Here is a 19797-nt window from a genome sequence, read left to right on the forward strand (position 1 = left end):
GTGAAGACAGTATGACACAAGAGAGAAAATCCTTCAAAATGTGGTTAAATTAATCTCTCAGAATTTTATTGTATTCAAAGAACAAATAGGAATAACAAAGGTGAATTTGGGAAGAGTGAACAAAGTGAGCAGAACCAAGAAAACCACAAATAAAATGATTATAATAATTGAAAGGAATATATTGATAAAAATCATCAAGGCAGCCACATGTTGACATGGATAGAAGGATAGATCTTGGTTGAATCCTACACCAGGCACTTATTAGCTAAGTGAATACTTAAATTTTGCCTCAGTTTCCTCATTTATAAAAATGGGGATAATAATAGGACCCACTTCCCAGAGTTGTGTTTTGCAAGCTTTAAAGCACTATAGAAATATTGTTAACATTATCATTACAGCTCAGATCAATACCATGACCAATTTTGACTGCAGCACTCTTTCTCTGTAATTCTTCTTCTATTTTGAGAGGCAGTGAATTACAGAAATGAAATGAGGAGCACACTGTCAGACACAATCAATATGTCCATTTGTTTCATTTAATTGTAATTCTTTGTTACAAGAGAGGACTCTACTGGGAGATAATGTGATATAGGGAAATGTGATATTAGAAAATATAGGATAATATGATATAGAAAAAGAAAGGCCGTTAGTTGGAACAGAGCACTGGTCTTAAAATCAGGAAAACTCCTCTTCTTGAGTTCAAATTTGACTTCAGATACTAATATTGTGACTGACCCTGGGCAAATCACTTAACTATGTTTGTCTAAGTTTCCTAATCAGTAAAATGAGTGGAGAAGGAAATAGCAAACCACTCCACTATCTCTGCTAAGAAAATTCCAAATGGGGTCATGAGTCAGAAAACACTGAAAAATGGTAACAAAAAAAACAGGAAAATAAAGAGGGGTCAATAAAAAATTTTAAATCTAGATTCAGATCCCTCTAACACCAAGTAACCTTGGCCAAAATTTTAAAAAAGTCTCCCTGAGCTTCAGTTTTGATATATAAAATAGATATGAAATCTGGCCTCCTTCTAGCTCATGGAGTTTGTTGTGAAGATCTTTTTAAAACTTAAAGAATATGAAAAACATGAGTTGTTATTCATATGAAACTATTTGAGACAAGAGGCCAATGGGTTTTAAGACAAAATTCCTTTAGGTTAAATGTATTAGCATTTTGATCACTGGTTCTTCTAACATTGCCTATTCACGACTAATAAAAGTGGGCAGCTTTATGACCTAAATGGGCACAAAATACACACTGCTGACAATACAAATAATGAGAAGTTAAAGTAATGATCAAATCACATATACGTGATTTTAAATAAATCAGCTTAAACAAAAATAACAAAGCTCTTAAAAATCCAACAATAGATTCTGAAAGACAGTGTATATGTCATTCCCAAACATCTCAATATTTCTGGCAGATTCCAAACAATAATCTACAAGTTGCCCATTCTCATGTTTTATAACTGAGTTCTATATACCACTGGCTGAAAATAATATCTAAGGCTATCAAGACACATTATGACTATTTTCATAATTCCCTATATAGGGCAAAGCAAATAATGAACTAAAAACAAACAAAAAAAAGTGTCACAAGGAATGATCTTTTATCCTAGACCAGAGGTTCTTAAATTAGGAGTCACAAACTTTGGAAAATACATTTCCATAAGAGTATTTTAATATAACTAATTTCCTTTGTAACCTTATATATTTTAATCCTTCATTTAAAAATGCTTTTCTGCAAAAAAGACCCAATTACCCACCTCTAAAATAAAATATAAACTCTCCCACAGCACAAATTCAAGTTATGAAAAAGGTTTTAAAAATTACTTTGGAAATTACTTAAGTAATTTATTCACAAAGTCCAGCAGAGAGTGGTTCAGAATTTAGTATCACTTACACATTCAAGAAAATGAAAAAAGATTGCAAAGGGATTTAGCGCACACCACTGGTCATGTCCTATGTTATAATGAGTCTCTTATTTAAGACCACAGATCTCGAAATGAAAGCGATTTTAGAGATTATCTTGTCTAACCCTCCCATTTTATATAGCAGGAAACTAAAGCATAAAGAGGCTGTGACTTTCCCCTTTGTCACAAAGGTAGGGCCATTTTAAGTCATCCTGCCCTATACCTGGTCACTGCACCTAGATGGTCCTCGAGGGCAAAGTGAGACAGGTGACCTTGCACAGCCTTCTCTCACTTCTATCCAATTCACTTGTGTGTCCCAGCATCACCTGCCTGATAACAGGGCACTCTTCAATAACAAAGGACAAACAACTATAACAGTGGATAGCTAGGACAGTGCTCTTTCACACATTTCTCTAAGATTTGTCAGGCTGGCTGAATGAGGCATCTAGGTTGGACAAGTGCCCAGTTGAGGTCCTATGTCTACGATCACATATTAGTTTCTTAATGTTTTGTTGTCCTGGGATAATTAATCAATCAGCACACATTTATTAAGAACCTACTACATGCCAGGTACTGGTCTAAGCACTAGGGAAACAAAAAGAAACAAAAGATAGTCTCTTCCATGAAGGAGTTTAAAATCTAATGGAGGAGCCAACATACAAGCAAATGTAGACAAAGCAAACTATATACAGGATAAACAGAAAATAAGAGGCAAGGGCCTGAAATTAAGAGGGGTTAGTGAAGGCTTCCTGTAGAAAGTAGAAGAGTTAAATGGAGCCAGGGAGGTCAATGTGAATGAGGAGGAGGGAAAGCATTCCAGGAATAGGGAATGATCAGAAAAAATGATCAGAGCCAAGAGATGGAGTATCTTGTACATTCAACAGCCTGGAGACCAGTGTCCCTGGATCAAAGAGGACGTGTTGGGGAAGACTGTTGTAAGACTGCAAAGACAGAAGAAAGCTAGGTCATAAAGATCTTTGAATGCTTCAGATGTGAATATGATTTGCTACCTGTAAAGGCTCTAGAAATGGAGTTAATATGCTCTCCAGGTAGTCCTTATTATTTAGAGATATTCAGAAGCTAAGCCCTATAGACAAAACACTTGGGAGGAATAATCAATGCTGATGAATAACCAATGACCTCTGTCCTAATGGGAAGCCATTATGTCATGGCACAAAGTCAGCTAGCACTTTATCATCCTTGGCTATAGATAGTAATGGATCGTTGCTATCTCTTAAAGAAAAAAGGAGGTTTTTTTCCCCCTCCAAGAATGTTTATAACAATTAGACAGTACTCCACATAAGAGTAAGTGTCAAACTGAAAGATCTGCTGGCAATCTTGTCCAAAGTTCCCAAGTGGAGGCAGACCTTGTAGTAAAGAGGATGTGAAATACCTTTTTTAAAGATAAAGTGAACTGAGTGTGTATCCCAAAGATTGTAAAAAAGGGAAAAGAACCCACATGTGCAAAAATATTTGTAGCAGCCCTTTATGTAGAGGCAAGGAACTGGAAACTGAGTGGGAAACTTAGTGGGAACCTGAGCTATCAGGTGGGGAATGGCTGAATAAATTGTGGTATATGATTATAATGAAATATATTAAGTATTTTATAAAAAATGATGAACAGATTTCAGAAAAGACTTATATAAACTGCTACTGAGTGAAGTAAGCAAAACCAAGAGAACATAGTACACAGTAACAACAAGATTATGTAAGGATCAACTTTGATAGATTTGGCTTTTCTCAGTAATGTGGTAATTCAAAGCAATTCCAACAGATTTGGGATGGAAAATGCCATCTGTACCCAAGAGAGATAAGGGAGATTGAATGTGTATTGAAGTTTAGTATTTCATTTTTGTTTGTTTGATTGATTGATTCTTTCTCGTTGTTTTTTCCCTTTTGGTCTGATTTTTCTTGTACAACATGACAAATATGAAAATATGCTTAAAAGAATTGCACATATTTAACATATATCAGATTGCTTGCACTCTTGGGAAGGGGGTGTGTAAAGGAGAGCAGGAGAAAAATTTGGAACACAAAAGTCTTATAAAAATGAATGGTGAAAACATGCATTTGGAAAATAAAATACTATTGAAAATTTTAGAAATTAAGTGAAAAGATATTCCTTTAAATGCTTCTGTGAACTACAATAGTTAAAAAGGTCTATGATTTTTCTTCTATATCTATTATAATAATATATAATTTGGTAGTACCTAGAACATAGTAGGCATTTAATAAATGTTGGTTGATTGATTACATAGTAACATCACAGTACTACCTCAATAAAAAATTCCTTACAAGTTGGAAGAGTATATTCTTATAAATGAAACAGAACTTTGCTTGATTTCAAAACAATTTGGTACATTTTGGTGATGTATCTCCAATCCCTCCTTAGCACAGATGCCAAACTGATTTTCCTATAGCAAAGATCTGTCCATGTTACTCTCCTAGCTCAAGAAAAGCCAGTGGCTCCCTCCTGCCTCTCAAATAAAATTCAGACTCTGCTGGCATTTAAAGACTTTCTCCAACTGGCTCTAACTTCTTCCAAAGTGACTTCAAAGTATTCCCACTTATGTATTTTACATTCCATTCCAATTAGCCTTCTTGCTGTTACTTGTAAAGAACATTCCACCTCTGTCTTCATGCTCTGGCACAACCTGTGTTCCATGCTTGACACACTCTCTTCTCACTTTCTTAAATCGCTATCTCCTTTCAAGGATCAAATTAAGTACAATCTCCTATATAAAGACCTTCTAGATGCCAGAAGTTGCCAATGCTCTTCCTTTCTTGCTGAAATTATTTTATATATGCTAATTTTTGTACATATTGTTTCCTCCTAGTTGAATGTAAGTTCCTTGAGGAGAGGATTTTTTTTCCCCTTGATATCCTCTTCACCTAGCACAGAGTCCAGAATGTTTAATAAATGATTATTTTATTTAATTTGATTTCAAGAAATTTCCCCAATCTCCTCATCTGTAAATACATATATTTATATATCCCCATCCTCCTCAGAGTTGTTATGAAGATCAAATGATAAGACTAAATATTAAAATGTTTTGACACAAAGTTAAAGGCCCTTAATCCTTGGCCTAGATAAAAACATTATTTTGTTGCTATTTAGTCATATTTGACTCCTCACTGTCCCATTTGGGGTTTTATAGGTGGCAAAAATACTGAAGTGGTTTTCATTTCCTTTTCCAATTCATTTTACAGATGAGAAAACAGATAGAGTTAAGTGACTTGGCTAGGATGACATAATTATTAAGTATCTGAGGCCACATTTGAACTCAGGAAGATGAGTTTTCCTGACTCCAGGCTCAGAACTCCACTGGGCCATCAGTTGCCTCTTATAATTAGATACAAAAATCACAGCATTAGATATTGCAGTATCAGTATATCGACGATCTGCTACTAGCTAACCCCCAAAACATAGGGCTGCAGACTGAATTCCACTCCTACATGTCCCTATAGTGATCTCACCCCTAAATGCCCAGAACTGATTTTAGAGACAGAAGAAGCATGTGAAATAACAGCTCCCCCCGCCCCCCAGAAATAAAGATCTTTTAAGGGAATTGATTCTGCAAGCAAGCCCTGAGTTGGGATAAGCAAGTTCTTTAATTTTAGTCTAATTGAGGCCAATTTTGAGGGAGAGAAAGGGAGTTACATTTGGCTGACCAAGTAGAAAGGGTATTGTCCTCACTGTGGGAAATGGCCAGTACAGAAATAATCTGGAATTTCCTGGGTCTTGTCAGTTTGCTATAATAGAAATCTATGAAAATGAATCTTCCTTCTTAAAGGCATACTGAAAATTATGGAAGTCATTATATCTAATGAGGGGGGGATGGGATGGAGGCGATCATGATGGTCTCTTCCAAGCTCTGTAGTTCTACAATCCTGTGATGCTCAAAGCAATTTTCTGTATTTCTTTTCATCTGGATTTATAAACTTTGCAAAGCCTTTATTACTGTGATCACTGGTTCATCATGCCAAATGTGAGCAGGATGTAAGCACAAATGACTCTTTCTCCCTTCATTTATATAAAGGTTAACAATAATGACTCACTTTAGTTAGTAACCATGAAGCAAAAATGGAGATAAAAAACAGAAAGCTCTCTTTAGGAGAACACTGAACTCCAAGCAGGAAATAAAAAAATTCTTTATCCTATGAGAATTTATTTAACAATGAGCAGAACTAGGGTTTGGAACAAGGCAAAGGCCCCAGCAAGAGAAGGAGCACTACCCCTGGCAGAGTTGGTAGTGAATAATGAGACATGTTTATAATAGTGAGAATTATCTCATACTTATTCTCTTCTTTTGTTTATTTTTGATAGTTAATCTTTGCCTTTGGGGATTTTTTTAGTCTCCTTCACTTTTCCAAAAGGAACCTCCCTAAAAAACTCAGACTCATTTTTTGTTAGTCATGGAGAGAACCAAGATTAGGAATCTTACCATCTCCTTTTTCTTATTCTACATAAAATCATCAGACAGTTCATGTAGCAAATAGTTATTACACAAATGGATGAAAACATTAAAGATACTGAATGAATCAGATTAGCAAACTGCAAAACTCTTATTTCATGCAAAAGTCTGGGATCTGATAGTACTTTTATTAACACTTATGGTAACTACTAGGGATAACAGGGTGATTCAGTAGATAACATGCAGGGTGCACATTGAGGAAGATTCATCTTCCTGAGTTCAGATCTGAGCTCACACATTTATTAGAAATGTGACTGTTTGCCTCAGTTTCCTCATCTGTAAAGTGAGCTGGAGAAAAAAATGCAAGCCCTTCCAGTATCTCTGCCAAAAAAATCTTGAAGGGTCATGATGAATTTGATGAAATAATTAAACAACATAGTAACTACTGGAAGAAAAAGACCCATATATATAAAAATATTTATAATAGCTCTTTTGTGATAGCAAAGAATCGAAAATTGATGCACATATTTAACCTATATCAGATTACTTGTCTTGGAGAAAGGGGAAATGAGGGATGGAGGGAGAAAAATCTGAAACAAAGTCTTGTAAGAAGGAATGTTGAAAACTATCTTTGCAAATGTTTTGGAAAATAAAATACTATTAAAAATTTTTAAAAAGTTAATCCATTTTAAAAATGAATTGAAAATTGAGGAGATACTCATCAATTGGGGCATGGCTATCCATATAAGTTATGGATATGATTATATTGTTCAAAAAGAAATGATAGAGAATTTCAGATTCCTGTGACCTGTAAGAGCTGATGCAAAGTGAAGGGAACAGAACCAGGAAATAATTTACATAATACCAATACAGTAAAGGCAAAAAATTAAAAAGACTGAGGAGTTCTGATCAATGATATGATTGAGTCTAGTTTTGGAAGATTCATTCAATTTAATAAACATTCATTAATTACCTATGTGCCAGACATTGTGCTAAGACATTGTGCTAAGCACTGGTTATACAATTAAGAAAAAGAAAGTCCTTGCTTAGAAAGTAGCTTAAAATCTAATGAAGGAAAATAATGCACAGAAAGAAGCTTAAAAGGAGGGGTGGGAGACTTGGGGGTAACCAACATAGGAACTGACAGAAAATGGAGATTTACCCAGAAAGTTCTGAGTCCTCTATAATTTTAGTCAATTTAAAATAGAATACTTTGTACAGCAAAGGCACTAAAATACATTAGACTGATTAAAGTTACTGAAACACTACAAGCAGCATCAAAGGCATCAAAACCATTATGCAAGAAGCTAGTCAAGTCCTCACATAACCTAGGCATGAAATCAATTTGCTTTACCTGAGTCACCAAGGAAAATAGCAGGACAGTTCTCTCACACAATATTACATATCCCCCTGCAAATTACACTGACGAGGCAAAGTCTGCAAATTTTGACTAAATAAATCAGAAAACTTCATTTGGAATTTAATCACCATTCCTGGGCACAATGCCTATTACAAGGATTTCTTCTATTATGCGAACTCTTTTCTCTTTCAATCAAGAATAGTGGGCTCCCTTGATTCATTCCTTTTTCTCCTTGAATGCATGCATTCCCCTTCATTAAATCTCTATGATTTTACAGTAATTGAATTTGGACACATTTGCTAAAATAGCATAACAAGGGAAGTGACTCCTACCCCCACCCCCAATTCTGTATGTTTAGTTGAAGATCAGCATTGGCTGGAGGTATAAATTACAAAACAATGTTATCAGTCCCTTCTATATTATGGACCCAATTAAAAACTGTCCTTCAATTTGTAGATACAGCCAATAATTTTTCATCAATTACAATAAAAATGTGGATTCACTCTACCACACTGCACTGAAAATACATTCTTTTTGTAAACATTTTTGGAATCCATGTTATTCTACATACCATTCTTCCAGGTAGCCAAATATAATAAACAAGGGTCTGGAATATATATCTACCAAATGCATTTATTATCATAATTACATGTAAACCTACTAATCTAAAAATAAAATATAAAATGTCAACCAAACTTACTAGGTAAAATACAAATTATTACTATGGTATATATTAAATTCATTCAGAACATTTTAGACAAAGCATTAAAAATAATATAGGGATAAAGTAAAAAGTTCCTCTTCTCTATATTCATATGCTTAGATTCAATTTTTCATAGCAAAACAGAGAAAACCAAATTGAATCATAGATATCAGTTCAGTAAGCATTATATTCACTCAAAATTTTTCTGTTAAAATCAATGTTCCATTATTCCTGATATCTACACTACTATGTTTTTATAAAATAACTTTCTTAAAGTAGCTAAATTTTAGATTTATTCATTATTCCTTATGTTGTGATAAATTATTTTAGTAGCTGGAAAGGCCCAAGATCACATAATTCAACCCTTTCATTTTATAGAGGTTATAATTCAGGGGTCCTCAAACTACAGCCCACAGCCAGATGCAACAGCTGAGGACAATTATCCCCCTCACCCAGGACTATGAAGTTTCTTTATTTAAAGGCCCACAAAACAAAGCTTTTGTTTTTACTCTAATCCGGCCCTCCAAAAGTCTGAGGGACGTGAACTGGCCCCCTATTTAAAAAGTTTGAGGACCCCTATACGATGTCTTGCCAATGGTCACAGACCTGAACACAGAATGAGAAACCAGTTCTTCTAAAACCTAGTCCAATGGTAGGGACAAGGGATTGAGTATATTTATCATTTCAGGTAAAAGGAAAACACATAGCAATTTTCCTGTAATGAGTAATGATGATGCAGAAGAGGAAATGTCTAACTATACTGTTACTGTAACTCTACTCACCTTTACATATAGCACTTTAAGGTTTATAAAGCTATTTCCTCATAATTACTCTGTGTGGTAGGCTGTTTTAGGGCTGAACAAAGATCAAAAACTGGTAACATAGTTAATGATGATCATGTACCACTTGAACATACATTTCCTCACTTTGAATCCAGGGGATCTTTCCACAAGATGATCCAACTTTTTATGTGTTTCCTTGCTAAAAGTAAACTTCTGATGTTTGCTTGACGGCTGTTTCCGTCCCATGGTAAAAAGACTGTGTGTATTCTAGGACTTTGTATCAAATTAGTCTTTAAGGCATTTCTGTCAAGGTGAAGAGGGACAACATGGGGCCATGACATTAACTTGACAATTGAACCTTTATTCCTTAAAGTGAAAGCAAGAGCCTCTAAAGACCTCAGTGTTCTGAGAAAGGTATTAGAGATGTGTGGGAGATGTTCATTTGGGAATCAATGCAAAATACACTGAATTGAAGGATGTAGTTTCAAATACTAACTCTGTTATTTACTACCTTAGGCTAAGTAATCTCCCTTTTCTGTACTTCGGTTTTCTTAATTACAAAGTGAGGGGGAGGGAAAGGATCTAGGTATAAATCTATGATTCCATTGCTCAAGAAACTAGCACTCTATATTAAAGGGAAAAAAGATCCTACTAGCCAAACTTAAGTCAGTAGATGAACTGATGAGGCTTTCAGACAAGGGATCCCAACAAAACAGCCTCAAACATTAATTCAGGGGTAGTTGTAGTTTAGAAAAAAATGCAAATTGCATTCTTTATTGACCATTATAACCTCAGTAGAAGAAGGGGGTTCAAAAATAATAACAAAATTACACACAGGCTTGATTGGTTTCCTGTATTCATATTCTTTGTAAAGCCAGCAGCCAACAACCATGCTTTATAATAGTGTATAATACATCATAAGCAGTTCCTACCTCACATCAGGAATGCCCGGAGTCCAACCCAGATGTCCAGTTTGAGTTGTTTCTTCACCCCTTAGTCCCAAGTGTTGTTTGTTGCTTCCTCCATCTGGCACAGGTGAATTTCTGGAAATTCAAGATCAATGTAAATTTACTGTTCAATTTTTCCAGTCTGTGGAGCATGACTTCTGAACCTAAGGCCTTAAGGCTCCCACTTTATTCAATCAGTTTCAATACATTACCCTCCTCCTTTCATACAAAGTCTAAGCTCTTTCCGTTTATTTGTTCCTCTGGAGAGAAAAGAATTTGAGACTACCCTCCCACCAAAAAATATTTCACTTAAGTCTTTTTTTTTTTTTAATGGCACCAATAGACCAGGGGAGACAAGCTTGTCCTTACTTATAAGGTCAGATTAAATGTAAGGCAGGAATCAACTCAAAGCAGATTCTGTATGCTGAGAAGAAAAAAGCTGAATCCATTAGTCCTCTATGTATCATCCATATCTTAAATGCCTTCCCTAGCACAAAACTAAGGAAAGGGTTAGGAATCAGGAAAACTCATATAGCAATAAGAGAGTACTATGAATATTGAATTTTTATTTATCCTCCTCATAAAGAACTCAAAATTCATAGTTGTCCCAATAAGGTGGTCAGGAAGTAAGGTTATATACTAGACCAAAGAAGAATTCTTGCCCTTTGGCCTAAAAAGTGAACCAACCACATTCATACTAGGAATCCCCAAGTGCAGGTAATTATCCTGAGCAGGTTGGGTGGGGGTCCTCTTTTCAAAGCAGAGGTAAGACTTTTAAATTAAATAGGCATTCTTTTCACAACAGAGGGCCATAAAGACAAGTTCCAAAAAAAGTAGGAATTACTAGCAAACATCATATCTTGTTTAAGAACCAATGGGTCAAGTGTAGGTAAAAAAAAAAAAAAAAAAGATGAGTCCAAAAAAATTGAAGAGATGGAGAGAGAGAGAGAGAGAGAGAGAGAGAGAGAGAGAGAGAAAGAAATGATGGACAAAAGAAATTTTGATGAGGGTAAAGATTTTACCACTAGTAGGGGAGATACAAGGCAAAAGAATAGAGCAAAAAGGAGAGGGCCTCATTTCACTTAATTTTTAATTCTGCCAAATTAGAATACCTGAAATTTATCCCTTTCTACCAAGTAACCCATCTTTGGTTTTCCTATGTTGCAAGTAACTTGGTCTTCATTAAGCATGACTTATCACAGGTTCCTTTTAGACTGAGATACAGAATGTTAACAAATTGGTCAGGTAGACCACTAATCCGGACATTTAGTCTCTATGTCATTTTTTTGGTTTGTTTTTTTTTTTAAATAAATTGATATCTACTTGGGATAGTAACAGACAAATGCTGCTAAGGCATAATTCAGGGTAACAGAGGTAATATTAAACTAACCTTTCCTAACCATGAGGTTAAAGCAACATTCTAATAACTAGCTAATGAGTTTAATCCTCTTCAGACTTGAACTGCTAAGAACTGATTGGCTCTTTCCAGAGTACATGTAGTTTCCCAGTCTAACCCTAGGTCCAAGGATTCCAAATTCTTTCCATTGTTCTTTCCATTGTAAATGAGATAATAGGGGAGCCAAATGAAGCAATGGATAGAGCATTGGTCCTAAAGTCAGAAGGAAATGAGTTAAAATCCATTCTCAGACACTTAACATTTACTAGGAGTATGATTCTTACCAAGTCATTTTAACCCCGATTGCCTCACCACAAACAAACCAGAAAATGAGAGAATAATTTTAAGTTCTTAATACCAGTGGTTGACGCATAGTAAATGCTATATAAATGTTAGTAATTAGCATTGGGTAGGTGTGTGAAGTGATGGAGTGCTAGACCTGATAGCAAAAAGATTCAACTATTTGCCTCAGTTTCCTCATCTGTCAAATGAGCAGCAAAAGGAAATGGGAAACTATTACAATATCTTTGCCAAGAACTTCCCAAATAGGGTCATGAAGAGTCAGACATGACTCAACAAAATTATAGTTGTTACCTCCAACTAAATCACATGTCAGGTGGGAATCTAATTGGTCTTTGTTACAGTAAGATACACTAGCACAGAAAACTCAAATTACACCTATACAAATTGATAAAAAGAATACTAAATGATCAGCAATCATTTATTAGGAATTTAGCCTATATTAGGCACTGTGATAGACATTGTTGAGACACAAATATAAAGAATGAAACAATCCTTACTCTTAAGAAGCTTCCATTCTAATGAAGAGATAACAAGTACATAAGTATATATAGAAGAAATATCAAAAGAATAAATACAAGGTAGTTTGTAAGGAAAGATACCAGCAGTTAAGGGAAAAAAGGCTTCATGCCGAAGATTGTGCTACTAGAGCAGCTTGAGGAAATCTAGGGATTCAATGCAACAAAAATGAGGGAATATATTCTGTGCATAGGATGGGGAAGATAGCACAAAGATAATTAAGAGATGAAGTGTCAGGAATGAGGAACAGAGAAAAGGCCAGCTTCAACCATGATGGAAATAAAGCTAAAAAAAAGTTTATATATTATTCTGGAGGCAAATGGGAACCACTAAAGTGAGGAGTGTCTTAAAGCAGGGAAGCCTTTGTAATGATGATGTTAGGTGAGAAGTGATGATAATTGAACTAAGAAGGTAGCTAAAAGAAAGGATTAGATGGAAGAGAGATTGTGGAGGTAGAAAAAGTTCTGGCAATCTATTGGATATTTATAAATTGGGAGAATGAGAAGGAATAATGGAGAGTAACAGCAAAATTACAAATCGGGAGACCAGAAATTAGGGTGGCCATGCAGAAACAGGAAAACACTGGTCACAGCAATAGCAAGATTATGCTATGATCAACTATGACAGACTTGGTGCTTTTTCAATGATTTGAAGCAATCTCAAGAAATTTTGGATGGAAAATGAGCACATAACAAAAAAATGTTTTATATATAACTGGGGAAAATAAAATTATTTTAAAAAATTAGTATGGGATGAAAGATGAATTTGGAGTGGGAAGAAGAGGATAAATTCTACTTTAGGAATGCTAAGTTTGAGATATTGTCAGGGATCTATTCAGTCTAAAATGTCCAGTAATCAATTAGAAGAATGAACTGAAGCTCAGGGGAGAGACAGAGGATGGCTATGTTAGCTCTTAGGGCATATACCCCAAGGGTATCCTTGATAAAAAGGCCCCATTTACATCAACATATTTACAGTAGTACTTTTTGTGGTGGCAAAGAACTGGAAATAAAGTAGATGCCTATCGATTGAAGAATGGCTAAACAAATTGTGGTATATGAATATAATGGAATATTACTATGCTGTAAGAAAAACATGATAAATACAGAACACTGAAAAAAATTACATGTATTAATGAAAAGTGAAGGAAGCCGAGCCAGGAAAACAGTATATACATGATAACAATAATGTAAAGTGAAAGAGCCACAAAACAATGCAAGATTTTTGAACAAGAGTCACAAAGAATAATATCTTTCATTCCACCCCTTTAGGGGTCTCCATGGGTGTGGAACACAGTATATTATCAGTTTTTCTAGAGGGCTTCTCTCTTTATTAAATAAGATCCCTATCCGGAAGGATGAAGGGAATGTAATACCAGAGAATTTTAAGCAATGTAAAAAAAAAATCAGTAAAATTTCATTTTTTGTAAAATAAAAAATCCATGTCAAAGTAACACTGCAGCAAATATTACAAGAAATGATGGAGATCTAGCAGCAAATGAATTAGACTAAGGAATGGAGGGCATGATAGAAAAACACATTTAACAAAAACAAAATTAACGATATAATCAGAGAATTGAATAACTTGAGAACTGAAGGGTGTAAATACATCATTATATAAAGGAATTCTGACTAACAAAATATAATCTCAAATGTGCATGTAAATAGTAAAGTGAAGAATTGTCAAAGCTAGAATATATATCATTCATCATTTTATTCTGTTAAGAGATTAATGAGTAACAAGAGAGAAAATTATGAAAACAGTTGCACTTGATTCTGCATCACTATGGAAAACACTGAATTCGGAGCCTGGATACAAACTTTGGCTCTGCTCCGTATTACCTTTGTGACATTTAGGAAAGCTTATTCTTTTGGGTGTCTCATTTTCATGAGCTATAAAATGCAAGGGTTGAATTAAATGACATTTGAGATTCTTTCCAACTCTAAATCCTGTGATGCTAAAAAAAAAAAGTTATAAAAATAAATAGAATAGGTTAAGATTTTCTTCTCATAAAGGCTGGATATAAAATCTATTAGAAGCAATCTGGTCCAGGCAAAGAGATGTTGGAGTCAGAAAAGGCTGAATTCAAGTTTGGCTCTCTGACATACACTGACCAGCAGACCCTGTGCAGGTCAATATTCCTCTTGGTGCCTGAGACATGAGCTAAGATTAAGCTGCAGAAAAAATGCTGACCTAAATTGGTAGAGGAAATTCTTGACTGGACACTTCCTGCCCAATAAGATCACAGGTCCAGTCCAAAGGAAACTAAAATAATTATAGAAACCACTATCATTTACTTTCTATGTGACCTGAGATAAATAACTTCTCTGGGTTTCAGTTTCCTCATTTGCAAAATAAAAAGGTTCTCAAACTTTTTGTTCTTACGACCCTTTATACCTTTAAAATTTACTGAGGATCCCAAAGAATTTTTATTTATGTAAGACAAACACACACACACACACACACACAACTTGGGAAAACAAACTTCAGAAGATCTTTTTTTTTCTTTTTTCAAAGGAAATAATTTTTGCTGAAAGTCTGTAAGAAAAACACTAAAAAAAATACTTAAGAGTTTAAGTTATATATGCATATCTAATACAGCATATATAGCTTAATCTTAGCTCATGTCTCAGGCACCAAGAGGAATATTGACCTGCACAGGGTCTGCTGGTATATATATATATATATATATATACACACACACACACACACACACACACACACACAACCCATATTAGAAACACAAACGTCTTAAATGATTTTGACCCCCTGAATCCTCTGAAGGAATTTCAGCGACCGCTGAGCATAGTGTGAGAACCATTGGACTAAATAACGTCCAAGACCCATTCTAGCTGTTACTCTCTGGTCGTATGAAAATAAAAAGTAGAAAAAGGCTGCCCGATTGCATACTACTTGTAAATGGGTAAAGAAATATAAAATTTTGCTAAAGATTTTATATAAATGTTTCTGACATTTATATAATGTCAGAAACTCACTAAAGAATCACAATCTATCTTATTAATGCTTCATGTGAAAATGGCTTCTTTAAATATCTGTCCCACATAAAATTAAACATTTGAAGACATCTTAAACACACACACACACACACCTGTAAAAACAAAGATACATTTATTGGCTAAGAGTAATACAGTATAGAATGGACATAGTATTTACATTACTCATTTCACTATTGTATCATTTTCTTTAAAGAAGGAGGTTGCTTTCTAATTCTAAATATGAATGATGATGATTGGTCTCATGGCCTCTTTCCTTTCTGTTGTCCTGTGGAATGTTTTATTAATGTTCGTGTTCAATAAACTGGAGATCATCCAGAAATGGGCAATCTGGATCAAGGGACCATAGATTCAGAGCTTGAAAAGTCTTTTTCAGTTCTGACACCCTCATTTTACAGATGTAGAAACTGAGGCTGATTATGGATAAGTGACCTGTCTTATCACACAATGAGTTAAGAATTGGGGGTAGTATTTGAACTCAGGTCTTCCTGATCCAACATTCTATCCACCGAACCTGTAAGGATCTACTCAAGATCATGCTAATGGTAAGCTCCCTGAGTGCAGGGTCCGATTTGTCTCTCCCCCACCCCCTCCTTTTTTAGTTTTCTTTTTTCTTTTTAAAATTTTTATTTTCCCCAGTTACATATAAAAACAAAATTTGGGGGTGTTATACATGTACACTTTTAAAAATCTATTTCCTTATGATTCGTGTTGGGAGAAAAAAAATCAGAACAAAAGGGAAACAACGGTAAAAGAAAAAACAGAAGAAAAAGGAAAAAAAGTAAACATAGCATATATTGATTTACATTCAGCCCCCATAGTTCTCTCTCTGGATATGGGTGGTGTTCCATCCAAAGTTTATTGGGATTGCTTTGGATCACTGAAACGCTGAGAACCAAGTCTTTCATAGTTGATCATCGCACAATCCTGCTGCTGTGTACAATGTTTTCCTGCTTCTGCTCATTTCACTCAGCATTAATTCATGTAAATCTTTGCAGGCCTTTTAAAAATCAGCTTGTTCATCATTTTTTACAGAATAATAATATTCCATTACTTTCACATACCATAACTTATTCAGCCATTCCCTAACTGATGGACATTTATTCATTTTCCCAATTCTTTGTCACCACAAAATAATAGCTGCTACAAACATTTTTGCACATGTGGGTCCTTTTCCCTCTTTTATGATTTCTTTGGGATACAGACCCAGTAGTGGCACTGGATTGGCTAGACTGAATGGTATGTGCAGTTTGACAGCCCTTTGGGCATAATTCTAAATTGCTTTCCAGAATACTTAAATCAGTTCACAACTCTACCAAAAATACATTAATGTCCTAGTTTTCCCACATCCCCTCCAACATTTATCATTATCTTTTCCTGTCATCTTAGCTAATCTAAGAGGTGGTACCTCAGAACTGTTTTAATTTGCATTTCTCTAATCAATAGATTAAGACCATTTTTTCATAAGACTTTAGATGTTTTGCCCCTTTTTCTAATCCCAGCTGGTGGCACAATATTTAGTACAAGGTAGATATTTAATAAATGTTTACTGACTTATTATATAAGACTCCTCAAATAATCAATTTATAAAGTTCCTACTCTACGCCAGGCACCATTATGCTAGGAACTGGGAATAAAAATTCAAAATCCCTGCCCTCAAGGAGCTTATGATCTAGCAGGGGTCCTCAAACTACTGCCCGCAGGCCAGATGCGGCAGCTGAGGACGTTTATCCCCTTCACCCAGGGCTATGAAGTTTCTTTATTTAAAGGCCCACAAAACAAAGTTTTTGTTTTTACTATAGTACGGCCCTCCAACAGTCTGAAGGACATTGAACTGGCCCCCTATTTAAAAAGTTTGAGGACCCCTGAAGAGGGAAGACATAGACTGTAACAGCAACATACAAAATAAATATGATATGATTATGGGAGAAAAAGCAGTGGTAAAAGCAGCTGGATGATTTAGTGGATAAAGCACTGGACACAGAATGAAGAATTCCTGAATTCAAATCCTAATTAGTGTGTGTGAAGAAAAGGAATCATTACCATAAGCTTAGAAATGGTTTAAATCATCTTAATGTTGAAGAGAGCCATGTCCATCAGATTTGATCATCATCATATAATCTTCTTGTTGCCATGTATAATGATCTCCTGGTTCTGATCATTTCATTTAGCTTCAGTTCATGTAAGTCTCTCCCGGACTCTCTGTATTCACCCTGTTGGTCATTTCTTACAGAACAATAATATCATATACTACATTTTATTCAGCCATTCTCCAGCTGATGGGCATCCATTCAGTTTCCAGTTTCTTGACACTACAAAAAAGGCTGCACAAACATTTTTGCATACGTGGGTCTCTTTCTCTCCTTTAAGATCTCTTTGGGATATAAGGCCAGTAAACACTGCTGGGTCAAAGGGTATGCACAGTTGGATAACTTTTTGAGTATAGTTCCAAAGTTGTCACCATAATTTTCATCATCATCATCCCACCCCTTCCTCTTCCTTATTTAACACCTCTTCCTATCCAGGATTCAGCTATTTAATATCCTCATACTACTGTAATAACTTCAAAACTAAAAGTAACTCCTCAAACAGACTGGATTCAATTTAAAACATTACAGCCTTCATTGTAAAAATCAAACATTGTCAAGACTAAAGAACCTGACCAAAGTTGGAACAACCAAAATACCAGAGAACAGAAAATGAAGAAACTAATCCATTTTTCTTACAGATGACTAAATCAAGATGCTGAATATTGACTATGAATGTTTATGCTAAAAAAGGCTTTTTCCTTCAAATGAATAGACAATGATGGGGGGCTGGGAAGGAAATTAAATGCTTTTTAATTAAAAAGCATACAAACATACACATTTTCTAAAAGACCGAAAACTAGTAAAAAATATAAGCTAAACCAATTCACACATATTTTACAACATAGAAAAACACCTGTTTCTAATATTTACTACCTTGAAACAAAGCAAGCACGTAACAGAAACAAACACTTCCAGATGTTTTAGGCTATACAAAAGTCTGGTCAAAGGAATCTCTCATTTCCTGCAATAGGTTAACAAAAAAATATCAAAAATGCAAAGCCCTAAATTCTATTTGTGACTCCCTTTGGAGTAGGTAACTGCCTCTTTAAAATCTTAGATTCTAAAGTTCATCTTGAAAAGAAAAACTAGTCTCTGACTAAGTTTATCTATGTTTTACTACTGCATAATCACTCATAATGGAAAACAAAAGGCTACTCATTTAACAAATAGATTATTGTACTACATCTCAACTTTCAAAATGGATATTACACATTACATATTCGTTAAAACACACCTCACTCACCATGACAAAGGCCACATTGTTTCCCCAAGAAAAAAGCTGCTCCAACAGTGAATGCACTAAAACCCCAGAGAACTTGCATCAATACTCTGCAGTGCTGGCAGTGACCTCGGACTATGTGAGATTTGGGACATCATTTCCTCCACACGTTCTGAATGAGAAAACTCATGAGCAGTGAATGAAGATCTGTTCCCTACTTACATTTCCTACTCTACACAATAGACAGAGGCATTCACAACAGGCCTGTGGAACCAAGGTAAACTTTAACCCACATTCACATGCTTGAATTTCCTAGTGAATTGCTTTTCAGGTCATGAGTAGAATAACCCAGAGAACAGATTGCAACTGAACATTTCAGAAATCTTCTCTCCCCAAGTACCTTTTCATTTTATTTTTTTAAATTTTAGCATTTACTTATTTTTAAGATTTTCTAAAAACTATGACTTCCAAATTTTCTCCCTCTCTTTCACCTCCCATTCCTTGAAAAGGCATGAAATGTGACATCAGTTGTATATATGAAATCAGGCAAAACATTTCCATATTAGTCATGTTGCAAAAGGAAGAGAAGAAAGAAAGGATGAAAGAAGAAAAGAAAACAAAGGGCAAAAATTTGTGCTTTAATCTGCATTCAGAATCCATGAGTTTTTTTTTTCTTTGAAGGTGGATAGCATTTAGGGGAGAGGCATTTTTTTTTTCTAAATGTATTTTACGTGAAGAAACAATAAGAAAAAAGAAAAACAGAAAAGCAATACAAAACAAAAGAAAATATTATCATATGCCCAACAGAACATCAGGAAAAATTCAAAATATATAACTACCAACTTAAGAAAGTACATATATTAGTAGAAGAAGTTATATTCATGAGTATCCATCCTTTCTTCACTTCCTTGTAAATTGTTTTTTTGTTCTCTGCTGCACACCTTTTTTACTTTATTCTTTTCCCCATCTTTCATCCCTCCCACCACCCCCAAGTTGGTTATAATTAAGAAAGAGATTACATATATATATGTAGATATACACACACAGAGACACAATATCTCACTTTCATCCCCCCATTATGCCCCAACTACCTTAAGAAAAGATATATTTATGCATACTTATGTACATACACATACATAC

The 19797-nt window shown here is 34.9% G+C and overlaps 1 protein-coding gene across 2 annotated transcripts in view; it reads right to left on the bottom strand.

Moving 5' to 3' along the window:
• Positions 1-19797, bottom strand: part of LIMS1 (LIM zinc finger domain containing 1) — a 208607-nt gene that overhangs the window by 158467 nt on the left and 30343 nt on the right. The window contains exons 1-2 of one of the 2 annotated variants that reach the window (XM_031958780.1): positions 18682-18822; positions 10105-10215 (exon numbers count right to left, since the gene is read on the bottom strand). Coding sequence is in view for 1 of the 2 variants with exons in the window: in XM_031958778.1 (XP_031814638.1) it covers positions 10105-10215 (111 nt within the window). In the remaining variant the exon portion in view is untranslated. Of the gene's footprint in view, positions 1-10104; positions 10216-18681; positions 18823-19797 lie in introns of those variants that run through there. The other variant, XM_031958778.1, reaches the window with a different exon arrangement.

This window comes from Sarcophilus harrisii, chromosome 3 (genome assembly GCF_902635505.1).
Source record: "Sarcophilus harrisii chromosome 3, mSarHar1.11, whole genome shotgun sequence".
In the NCBI taxonomy this organism is placed as follows: Eukaryota; Metazoa; Chordata; class Mammalia; order Dasyuromorphia; family Dasyuridae; genus Sarcophilus; species Sarcophilus harrisii.